Source organism: Hippocampus zosterae, chromosome 20, assembly GCF_025434085.1.
Source record: "Hippocampus zosterae strain Florida chromosome 20, ASM2543408v3, whole genome shotgun sequence".
NCBI classification, from domain to species: Eukaryota; Metazoa; Chordata; class Actinopteri; order Syngnathiformes; family Syngnathidae; genus Hippocampus; species Hippocampus zosterae.
Window position 1 is genome coordinate 1,501,101 of NC_067470.1, and position 12,281 is coordinate 1,513,381.

The window sequence follows — 12,281 nt, forward strand, 5'->3', positions numbered from 1 at the left end:
GAAGGCCCGAAATCAATTTTAATGATGTTGAAATACAATTTAGGCAGAGAATACACAACAAATGCTAATTTAGCCATGATGAGAGGCATGAGAAATCCCCCCCCCCCCATTATTTATTCAGCTGACTTTCTGCATTTTTCATCAGAACAAATATTCCCATTTCAACAAACACACACATAGTTGGAGAGAATTTCAAGCATAAATCAACACATTCTTTAATTAAACGTATGCTCTGTGGGGGGGGGGGGGGGGGGCGGTAGTCTGTCCAGTCCGCCAAAGACAAACAGTTCCGTCCGAAGTCCGGCTTTATATAGCCCGACGTTCAATTCCACCGTCATTCCTCGATTCTTTCGATCGAAGAATAAATTAACCGGGCGGGAGAGATGGGGGGGGGGGGGGGGGGCTGCTCAAAACGGACAAAAGGGCCTTCTAATGCCCGACCGGCGTCTCGATTTTGGCGGGCTCCAGTCGTGCGGCCTCCGTGCCACATTTTGGACAGCGGACGCAATCGTTGGCAACGCTCTGACTTTTGATACAATAGTAGCAGAACACATGCGGGCAACCGAGCGCGTGAGGCATGGTCGGCCACTCGCCGCAAAGCGCGCACTCTCGCCACGCCCCCTCTTTGTCCCGCGCGCCGCCCACGCCCCTCGGCTCCCTCCCGAGCACAAAAGAATAGACGCTAGCTTTCACTTTGCTGGCGTTGATGAGCGGCAACAGGAAAATGAGGAACTCTGCAAAGCCGTGCCACAGCAGCTCCCGATTCACGTATTGGTACGTCACGTCCCGCGTCACGCTCGGTTGGCTAAAAACCGCTTGAGCGCCAACCATCCTTTCGGCCAGGACCGGGTGGTAACCCGTTCTGAGAAACGCAAGAAAGTTGACGATGCTTGCCAGACGGGCAAAGCCCGAAAGCGCAGCCAGGGAATTGCGCAGGGCCTTCTGGAGTCCCTCAGAAACGGGAGCTCCTGACGTCAAACCGAGGCACCGTCGGAGGCTGTGGGATCGCTCTCGGAGCCAGCGAGGACCTCCCGTTAGCAGAAGCAGAGCCAACTTCTGCCTGTGGGACAGAGACTCGCGGCGGTTCGGGGAGGTGGAGATGCTCCCGTAGCGGAGGCTCAGTAAAGACTGGCCGACTGTGGCGCTGCCGGGATACAGAGTGAACCTCCAGAGGAGCAGCTGCAGCAAAGCCTTCAGTTCGGGCTCCAGAGGGGTGAGGAGGCCCGGGCGGAAATTCTGGAAGCAGTGGCACAACTGGGTCCACAGCAGCTGCTCCAGGGCCGAGTCGAGCTCCAGAGCATCCAGTTGGCTGATGCGCAGGACGGGGATCGCCGGCTCACCGGCGCTTTCGCCCGACTTTTCCATACCTGCGAAAACAACAACGACAGATGTCAATGGCCAATCTATTTCGCATGCCACACTTGGGAAAGTACCCACAGAGTCAAAACGAGTCGAGAACAACTTGGTTGTGGAGCAGGAGCAAGGGCCCCTGAGGCGAAGGCCATCTTGTTTGGAGGCCGATTTTCTCCTCATACATACGGAGCGAAATCCCTTTTCACATTTAAAATCCATCCTTAATGCAACCTTTGAGCCATGCAATGCAAAGGAACGGGCGGGGAGGGGTGGTCACACACACGGCGAGGACCGAGGCTCCTGGTGCCTGCACCCTCTGGAGATAGGAGTGTGTATACAAATCACATCACGAGGGATTAGGCTAACGGCACAGTCTCTGCTACGCCGTCAACATCTGCCAAATGTGGAACAGTCTTCCGCTCCCCGGAGTCGACTCCATGCGGGATGGCGCCGTTGTGACGTCCGGACTATTTTGCGCGGCAAACCGCTTTCACTTCCCCGGTTTTTATCTGACCCCCTTTCCTCCATTGAAATGCTTTAGGAAGTGGGCAACTCGGGAGAGACGGAGCAAAAGAGTGACGGCGAGAGCCCGAGAGGGGCGCTTTTTGACACTGGCTTTTGTGTCTCTGGCTGAACTGGATTTGTCATGAGGCTTTGGAGATTTCCACGGGGGTAAATATGGCAGTTGTGACGGAAAGAGAGGGAGATGATGGTCACTTGAGAAGGCGCTCACAGGTGGGGGAGAGCTCATGTAATGCGCGGAGCAATGGTTCGCTCACCGTCTCTGTGTTGATGATGTTTCAATGGATGGGACGAGTTGCCGTCCGACGAAGTTAGAATTAGCAAATCGATGGGAGGGAGGGCTGAATTTGTGTTGAAGCAAGCCGGTGTGACACATTCATTGAGTTGAATTTGAAATTATTTCGTGACGAGAACCGCGCATGTGACCCAAGGGGAGTTTGGATTAAAAAAAAAAACCCATAAAAGTAGCCTCCAAGTGTGAAGTAACCACTCAATAGGCTCCATTTTCATTCATTCATTCATTCATCTTCCAAGCCACTTGATCCTCACTAGGGTCGCGGGGGGTGCTGGAGCCTATCCCAGCTGTCTCCGGGCAGTAGGCGGGGGACACCCTGAATCGGTTGCCAGCCAATCGCAGGGCACACAGAAACGAACAACCATTCGCACTCACGCTCACACTTAAGGACAATTTAGAGTGTTCAATCAGCCTGTCACGCATGTTTTTGGAATGTGGGAGGAAACCGGAGCACCCGGAGAAAACCGACGCAGGCCCGGGGAGAACATGCAAACTCCACACAGGGAGGCCGGAGCTGGAATCGAACCCGGTACCTCTGCACTGTGAAGCCGACGCGCTAACCACTGGACTACCGGGCCGCCTAGGCTCCATTTTGTTTAGCCTAATCATCCCTTACTTACTGTACGTTTGTCAAGAGTAGCCTTGATCTATGCGCTAAGACTGTGCTCAATCAATCTATCGAGTGCGCTGCCAAACACACACACACACACACACACACATAGCCAGGTGCAGAAAAGCCCCATCACAGCAGCAACACCAGCTCTCCCGGGAGGAGTAAACCCAGCCGGGTCCAATATTCTTTTCAAAGCTCTTTATCGAGCAGTTTACAAGTTCTGAATGAATCTGTTTTATTTGGGGAAACACTGTATTGACAGCCACCTATCAATAGTAATGTGACTATTGTCAAGGCTCTGTCAATATTAATGTAATTATGATGTAGTGGGGGATCCAGAGGATAGCGCAGAGTCGGGGGGCATGTTACATCTCCGGCCCACTGCCATATCAATAGCCGGGATTGCTATCGACAGTTTCCTTTCAGACTTGCCGCCCGATATACGACAAGCCGACACTTCAGTCAGTGCCATTTGAATTTACGGGGCTCATACAGTATTGTTGGACAGCGAGAAATCCATGGTTCTCATGTAGTCAAAAGTCAGGCGTTTTGTCAGAGTCGAGGGCTTCGTGTACGCAAGCCACACTCGAGAGCTGTTCCACGCAAACGGCGGAAGCTCACTCATATAAAACCCGCACGTACGCGCGGTCGATTTACTTAATAATTCCCTCCTGGCGGCTCAGCCGGGCAACCAATCAATCCCGACAAAACGGCATCCCTCGGAGAGTCACAAGGCCAGGTGGAAAAGTTCAGGGATGATAAAAAAACAAGTCACACACACACACACACACACAAAGAAATACATCAGAGTCCCCGCCCCCAATCGGGGATGTGATAATCGGACAGATTAAAAAGACCGATATGTCAGACAAGGCATCCTAAAACCCCGGGCTGCGCTGTGGTGCTACTGTTTGCTGATACAGTGGAAGGGTTTGAAAAAAACTGGGCGCAAAGATAGCCAAGGAGGAACAAAATATGAGGAGTGGGGGCAGATAAGCACACATGTCCATAGGAGCTGACCTTGAAACTGACGGCCACAATAAAAGAGGAGGGAACATTCCTGAAGCATATCTGCCATAGTGAGGGGCAAGGCGCCCAGGGAGTAGCCTTTAGACTCAGGAAAACGCCACTTTCTTCTTGACCTTGGCTTTGGTGTCAAGGGAGGGGGATGAGGTTGTCAAGAGCAGGAGGTGAAAGGAAGGGGGATGCTAAAAAGGCCATTGCATTTTGTTCTTATACAGTACACAAAAGCAGCAAAGCTTCATGATGATTCCGTACCACCATTTGGACATCTGGCGTTTCAATGACTACATTATTTCTAGTAGGCCTTACCTATTCAGTGGGCCAAGTCTGTCTTGGGTGTAAAGTAACGGTGTTTGTTCAGGTCCAGGCTAGCCATGGCTCATGTTTATCATACTCCATTTGCTGCTTAAAATTGCATTGCCCTCTGTTTTAAAACTTTTTGGCACCCATCAGTCTTCAAAAACCCCACATTTGATTCTTTTTCATGATAACTAAAGAGCATTATTAGATAATCACAGACGGGATTAGTCTGTGTGAGAGCAGCGCATTCAAAGCCACTGGAGAAAAAAAAAGCTGATATAACCGCAGGATAGATAAGAGTAGAGGAGTGATGGTTGGGATGAGAAAGATGAAGTGAATAGTCAAAAGAAATCAATAAGATCAAGTTAGCCTTGAATCTAGATGTCAGAGAGCTTGATCTCTGGCATTGATTATTTAGTCGAATAACAAGAATCAAATGGGAGGAGTGTGCGACATTCTCAAAGTAATGCAGCCATGCTGCAGTTTCATCTTGGTCTGCACGTTGCATCGAATGCGAGTAATCTGCCGGTTTTCTGATTTAATTTGCAGGCAATCGATAATAAAAGCAATAGTCATGTTGAAAGTACTGACAAAAGATCGACGCTGTGGACACATACGAGACATCCGACAGTGATAATATGCTCTTCGAAACAAGCAGGGTGTGCGGGAATAGATTACCTATGGGATTTAATAATATAAAAACCCGTTTCCGCGTGACAGAAGAAATATTTTTACCCATTTCCAGGTAAGAAAATTCAATGTTTACGAGGAATTCCTCAGCACTGTGATCCTGACAGACAACACAACCATGTTTTTTTCCGGGATGCAACGTTGATCCCGCCCTGTCAAAGAAAGTGACCAATAGTAAGATGCAACGTCACCAAACACCCCATGACGAACCCTATAGCCAATCAGCTGACGTAACGTCAACGCAGCGGTAAACTGTATTGAGACCGTGTGCCCTTTAAAATAAAATTAGAGGACTTTTTCTGTTGTGGTAACCTCCCATGGAGACGAAACAATGGACAAAAGGACAACAATTCGAATATATTGTCTTTCATCCGTGATGTGCTGCTGTTGTTTTCCTCTGTCGTTTAGTAAAAACCCACGACACGATGAGGGCTTGCCTCTTCAATGAAAGACTATGCACTTATTTGGAAAACGCGTGAACTTCAATTAAACGCATCCAGGGCAACGCCTAATTGCGGAAAAAGAGTACCGCTGTCAACGCGTCCGCAAACTTTCAAGTGCAGAATGTCACACAGAGCTCATCGGCAAACCCATTTCAACAACTTTCGAAGGAATTCAAAACACTGCACGCGCAGAGGTTGAGATTCCCGGAATTGGACATGAGGGCAAACTCAGAGGCGATGCTGCAGGTGAGATTGCATTACTCACCGGGCACGTCGTTAGATACACATGCACTTTGGGATATAGGTGAAAAAAAAGTTCTGCCTTCACGAGTGCTGTGGTCAGTTGGGACATTTTGATGTAATTTACTGAAGGGTACTTACGTTTTGTTTTCCCTTATATACAGTATGCACGTAAAGTCAAACAAGATTTTTCCTTTCAACACTGTCTTCCATGGAGGTGCCGTTGCAATTGGACGGAAAAGACCAGAACATCACTTTCATTGCCATTTGCCCAGATATAAACGAAATAAATCGAGAGAAGCCACAATTAAACATTTGATATTTATTTCGGTTGCAGTTCACCGGAACAATATGCTTCCAAATAACACAGTGCATTCAGCATTTAGTTAAAAAATAAAAAAACAAGTACAAATTGAATCAACTGAATTTTGTATCGCATAATTTGCTCCCACCAACTATTGTTATTGGGTTACTATACATCCAGTCCAAATCAAAGAACGTCCATTTCCCTGGGATATGCTCATCAGGAGATGGCCTCTGTTCTGTCAGACAAATAGCAGGAGGAAGTACAGGGGCCACTTTCATAAAGCTATGGCAATTGTAACAGGTGGCAAATTGCATTATGGTTCAATCGGAGTGGCACAGATCAGTTAGACTGATCCCAAGTCATATTTAAAAAAAAACACACACACAAGCGAGCTTTCTAATCATCTGGATTGTCATGTGACATAATTTAACGACAGAATGTAGTCTGCCTGAGCTGGGCTGTGCATCAACTTAAGCGTAACAAGGTTTTAGAGACGGCTTTTGGTCAGCCAGGCCCATTCAAGGGCCTTCTTAACGAGGTTATGCGTTTAGAACCCAGCGGCTCCCTTGTCCTAAAGGCTGATGTGAACTCTACATCATAAACCCTGTCCGCTGAAAAAGATGAAGTAATTCAACCCACCGTGGGTTTATGTTGCTCCCGAACCGTATTGCATGTGCAACTTTGTCTTTTATCATGTAGAAATTATGCACCTTCGTCAAAGAAGCCTAACTTGCATTTTTGTGAAGCTACTCGCTCACCAAAAGTTTTTAATCACTCAAAAACGATTCAAATGAGGCATACTGCATTTCTTTCCACAATTCCTCGAAGCTGATGCTCTTTGAGTCTAATTGATATTCACCATCATTCAGTGTAGCACTTTTTACTTTGCTTACCACCACCGTTTTTTATTTATTATTATTATTTTTTTTGGTGTCCTCTCCTATGTACTCTCCACCATAGACTGAAAGCAAGTGCCCATTGTGGTCCCATTGCATTAGCACTTTTGGATGCAGCATTTTATAATCAAACCACCAAATTATTTTGAATCAAATGATTAAATCGGTGGATTCTAGCTTCACAGCATGAACCTGGCTAAGATGTTCATCTTTCATATGCAAGGAGTATCCTAAACAAATGGGGAATACTGGATGCAATGTGGTCTTCACATTTCTCGTCTTATTAAAGCATGATATATATGTACTGCGTATATATATATAATTTTTTTAGGGGGGGTTTCACAATCTGGCACCCCTGTCATGCAAGTACTGTATGTTTGTTTATCTCAGCTCTAGGCTTTTGTTTTGGCTGGTAGTAAACATTTGAAACATTAATGCCAATTCAATACCCCCTTTTACCACGTGATAAAAGTAGGGCAGTCATGATGTTAAGAAACAAGCATGGTCCTTCTAACAACAAGCCTGTGGTTATTATGATGCATTATTCAATAATACAGAGGAGGTGCGAGTGGCAATAGCTTTGCACTCCTAGATCTCGATAATGCATTTTCTCTTCTAATGCTCGACTCATGGGATGTTTCTGGTGACCCGTGGTAGCAAGACCTACAGATGTACCCCTTGCAAACTATCATACCGTAGTAGAACACAAACGCTTGAATCGCGCCGGCAGAAATTTGGACTGGGCATAGCTGGAATTATGGTCGTCAAAGGTTGCAGAGGGAATATTTTTAATAGCGGAAACTCTAAAGTGATCCAATGGAAAATTCAACCAGACATCTATGCTGACCGAAGCACCGTCATGCATGCCAGGCACGACTTCAACAATTCGACTGGGATTTAAACTCCCCTCAAACTCTGAATGTTTTGCTCCCACAACTGTAATTTTCTCTGTCACTTACTTGGTGGGTCCCTGTGGGAAAAGTAACTTGATGACCATAGAACTCCAGATGCAACTTATGGCGACATAGGAAAGAGGTATAGTCGTCTCGCTCCCGGTTGCTTGATAGAATATAAATGTTATCATCTCTATTTTTACCGTTGTAAGAGTGTCAAGAATGTTATTCAAGCAATGCTTGCCTATGCGGTTGAAATTTGAAACTGGTACTTCTGTGAGCATCACGAAATGAATTGTGACTTGACTTTTGCAGTGGAGGTTGGCAGGGCGTTGTGTCCTCTCCATGCAGTTTGCAAAAGTCACCGGAATACAATACGCTACAGTTCTTCGCATTCAACAGCTTTCCACCTTCCCCTCCTGGGGCTTTTGTTTGGTGCATTTCCTGAATAGGCTGCAGAATAAACATGTTTACATTGCAATAAATAAATAAATACATAAATAAATACATGTCCACTTAAAGTGATAATGACCAAGAGCTTATTCTTGCCGGAGTAGACAAGGGTAAAATTGCCGAGCTGATTAAAAATGACATTTTCTTTGTTCAAAATACTACCAAACATAACAAATAAAAATCCTTCTGCCTCTTTAGTGAGACAGTAGAACCGTTTTGGCATTGATGGCGACAAAAAAAAGAAAAGAACATCTCGGCAGTTGAAGAAAGTGGTGCAAAAAATTCAGAAGCATCTCCATTGTGTTAACTCGCCAAACTTGAATTGTGGGCCGGCTGTCCATTGAGGCCGCTTTGGATGTTTTCACCCTCTCGATTGGTACACAAATACAAACAAATGGAGTCACTCGCGCAACAGTCTATTATAGTCGTCCGGGGACAACAGTGCGTTTCTGCTCCGATGTCCATAATGTGAAATCCAATCAAATGAAGAGCATTTAGAGCTACTTATGGACCTTTCCAGCATGTAAACAATGCAATGAACTCTGTAATCGGAGCTTGGCCAGCATCTGGATTGAATTGTCGCGTAAGGTCTTGTTGATGTACAATAGGGTCGGACTCAAATTGACAATCCTCTGGCCAGAGTTTTTGCAGGCATCATTTCGAGATGTCCTTTCAGGTACAACGCTTGGCATTGACTCCACAACAACTCCCTCGTGCGTCCTTGATCATTCTCTCACGGACAACTCTCGCGCATCGCTTGAAGTGGTAGCGGCCCGGATGAAAAAAAAACGAAACAGACGTGAGAGCGAGACCCGGAGGTCAACGTGTTGCGGTGGCTGACTATGCTAATGTGTTTGTTAATGACCTGGCTGTGAGTGATAATTGATAGTCCTCATTACCATATGAGCTCCACTGTCCCACCATGGCCAGAGAGAATCCTCCCCCGCAACCGGGCAGAAATGAATTCCCCCCATTTGATCCATGAAATAATTAACTAATTAGCCTAATTAAAATCAATAGAGATGCCGATAGCAGTGTAGACATTTCAGGGACGTCGTCTCTATTTGCAATCCAAGGACTTTTCAAAGCGGGTGGGCTCGTGGGTTGTAATAGGTGGGGCGACAAAAACAACCGCCGGGTGCTACGTCGAAGGACATTTTGAGAAGACAGGGAGGTAAAAGGTAAGGCAAAGTGCCAATGTTTTCGTGGTTGCGATATAGAACTCTTTGATGATAAATATAACGAGGCGTTAATCGGACCCCCGACCCAAAAAAAAACAAAAAAGACAATAAAATGCATGAGAGACTGAGAGAGCTGCCTAAAGCTGATTCATGAGTGCTTGGCGGTCTTTAACTGAAATAAATGGCTTGTGGGAGTGGCTGCAGCATTACTCCCTGTACAGGATACTAAGTGCATTGTAAGGTCAGCCGTAAGGCCGAACTTACATATGTAGTGCTCTGCCCTCGTAAACCTTGGTTAATATATCAATATACCGGAATGGAACTCTTCCTAGTGCATCTGAAACATTGACGGCAGGGCCTGTCTTATTTAAGAAGAAGAAGAAGAAAACCTTTATTAGTCTCACAATGGAGAAATTCCCAATTCACAGCAGCAAAGTTATGAAAGTAAGAAGCAGAACAACAAAATATAGGAGCTGCTGGAAAGGCAGCCACTCTCGCGGCGCCATTTTGAAGTCAAAATAACAGAAATAACACAAGACAACACATAGGACACAGACAGTCGTTCAATCTTCACCAATTTTCTGCATACACTTTGTTGTCTGAAGCAGTTCTAGATGAAAGAGGAGAGGATCAAAGTGTCCTTTCTCCAGTGGATCAGAGACGTCATGCTGAAAATGTGCACACGTCTGCTACAAGCTAAGTTTTGAAAGCAAACACAAAGCTGTAGCATCCATTGACGAAAAGAGATTAGTTCACTTCTCCTGTCCCACGTAATCCGCTTCAAACTCCAAGCCGCGACTCCCAGCTCCAAATCCGCATCGGCACTCCGCGCCAACGCTCCTTTCTTCTCATCGTCGGCTCCTCAAGACCTCCATCCATCCAGCCGCAGACCGTTCAACAGCACCGATCTCTCCGCTGAACAAAGTCAAATGATTGTTTTATAATGCTTCTAAGTAACCACATTTTTGACCGAAAGTTTGGCAAACCGTTGCTTGGTTGATATATCTATATAGCCATTGCTGTTAAATAGCAATTAAACAAACAAATAAAATCACCTTCTGGTGCGGGGACCTTGCTGGTCTGATGGAAACAACTTCAGTGAACTAATCAAACAGACATGCACATATTTTGTCCTTATTTGTAATGGTGTTTTTGTCATTTATTTGGTTAGGAAGCCCTTTGTGCCCCCCCCGCAGTAGCACTGATGAACAATTTTGGCCTCCGCACTCATTTAACTTGCCCATCCCCGCTATCGTCTGTCATCATTGTTGCAATCCGCATGCCACTGGCTTCTGAGGGACAAAATTAACCTTTACACTTTTGCACGCGCTACTTTGAACATGCAGGCCTTGACGTGGGCACTCGGCAGCTCTCGTGTTCCTTGTAGTCACCATCACTCTGAATTGTAGTACTGTATTCCATTTTTTTCCTCCATCTTGTAATATCTGTTCATACGCACGCATTTCTGCATTTGTTTCCACCCCCCCCCCCCCCCCCCCTCCTCCGTTGGTTGCTTTCAGTTGACCTAGCTCCAGACAAAAGGCTCGAAGGAGAGTGGAGAAATGAAATGATTGCATAAATGGGATAGCCATTTTTGGAGAGATAAAGAAACGAGATGAGAGGGTGAGGGGCAAGTAGATGAGAACGGAAGAGACAGGAGAACATTACAAGGTTGGCCGTTACAAAGCAAGGAATAGAAATGAAGGCTAAATGGAAGAAAACGTGAACCTTGACAGAGGAAGGAAATAAAGCATTTCTGTGAATGATTGTTGCAATTTCTACGTTTCTTTCCTCATCACGGTACCATCAGTTTGACTATGTCGGTCCGAGTCTTCATGATGATGATAATTATTTCATTATTATTAGCATTATTGTTCATCGTGTGCTTAGTTCTGATTTCTCAATCCTTTATTAGTTAAATCCAATCTTTGTATGTCTTCAGTCACATTTACAAAAACGGACAGGCACAAAAGAAGACGTCACGCGGCAGCATTTATCAAAGTGTTTAGGGGGCTCATCTCTTTATCATATTCTATCTACAGAGGAGGAGGTAGAAATATTTTGGAGAAAAGATGAGGTCACACCGTTGCTGCACACAATAAATGCATCACGGTTGTTTAAACTTGCATCCCTTTATAAAACCAGCAAACATACATCATCTCAGAAATCTTGCCACAAATAAATGGATTCCCAAAGCTCTAACCTCTGTAGGGCCCATGAGCAGAGATTGCAGGACCTCATGAAACGGTGACCACCGGTGAAGGATTATCAATAGAACACACACGAGCACGGTGATCCGTAATGAGACCTTATTCCGGACACCCGGGCCAGTCTGCCTGTAAATTCCATCCGTCACTCGGCACATACATACTTAATCAACTAATGTTGTTGGAGTTTTTTTTTTTCCTTATTAATTTGCTCCCTTTTCTGATTTATCGAAAGTGCCCTGCATCCCACCAATATTTTGTCTCTTTTACAGTGTAGAGCAGTGGAGGAGGCAGTGCGCTTATTCATGTACTTAAGGGATTGCATCTGTAATGAATTGACTAGCTGTTTAGGCCACCCTACCAAGCCCACGACTCACCTTAATAATATAAGCAGGTCGTAACTCCTTCTAACCCGCGACATTACAAAGACATGCACATATTCATTCAGTCCATCTATATTAGCCACTGAGCTCGATGCGTGCCAGGGTCCTCTCGGTGCAGCTGCAGTGTAATATCCATTTTTATGTTGAGGGATGTGGGGGGGGGGGGGTCGCGTCTGGCAAGAAGCACATCCCTCTGTGAAGATTTACTTCAATTCTTGCATTTGTTTTCCAGTTATACTATACCTGTATGTATATGTAAAATGGAAAACCCCCCAACATGGAATAAAAGTTGGGGGCGGGGGGCTCATTTATTATTTAATGCGTGAACTGGAATTTTTTTAGAATTGTACAAACATATTTGCTGACTGACCGTGGTGAAGGCCACAGTCAGCATTAAGTCGCGCATGCCGCATTTGAAATACTTTGAACATTGGCTTTAGTTGTACTTCGGTTCAGTGAATGTAGTTCATTCAACAGTATGT

General features: G+C 45.6%; 1 protein-coding gene across 3 annotated transcripts; it reads right to left on the minus strand.

Moving 5' to 3' along the window:
• pex2 (peroxisomal biogenesis factor 2) lies at window positions 1–4,942 on the minus strand. 3 transcript variants are annotated; one of them, XM_052054691.1, is made up of 3 exons: window positions 4,842–4,937; window positions 4,116–4,211; window positions 1–1,367 (listed from the first exon to the last, which is right to left on the minus strand). In XM_052054691.1, the coding sequence occupies exon 3, from the start codon at window positions 1,363–1,365 to the stop codon at window positions 430–432; it is 936 nt and encodes a 311-aa protein (XP_051910651.1). In that variant the 5' UTR covers window positions 1,366–1,367; window positions 4,116–4,211; window positions 4,842–4,937; the 3' UTR covers window positions 1–429. The 3 variants fall into 3 exon arrangements, with proteins under 3 accessions (XP_051910651.1, XP_051910652.1, XP_051910650.1); XM_052054692.1 differs by having other exon boundaries at window positions 4,116–4,137; window positions 4,842–4,936; XM_052054690.1 differs by lacking the exon at window positions 4,116–4,211 and having other exon boundaries at window positions 4,842–4,942.
• Between the last annotated feature and the right edge of the window lie 7,339 nt (window positions 4,943–12,281).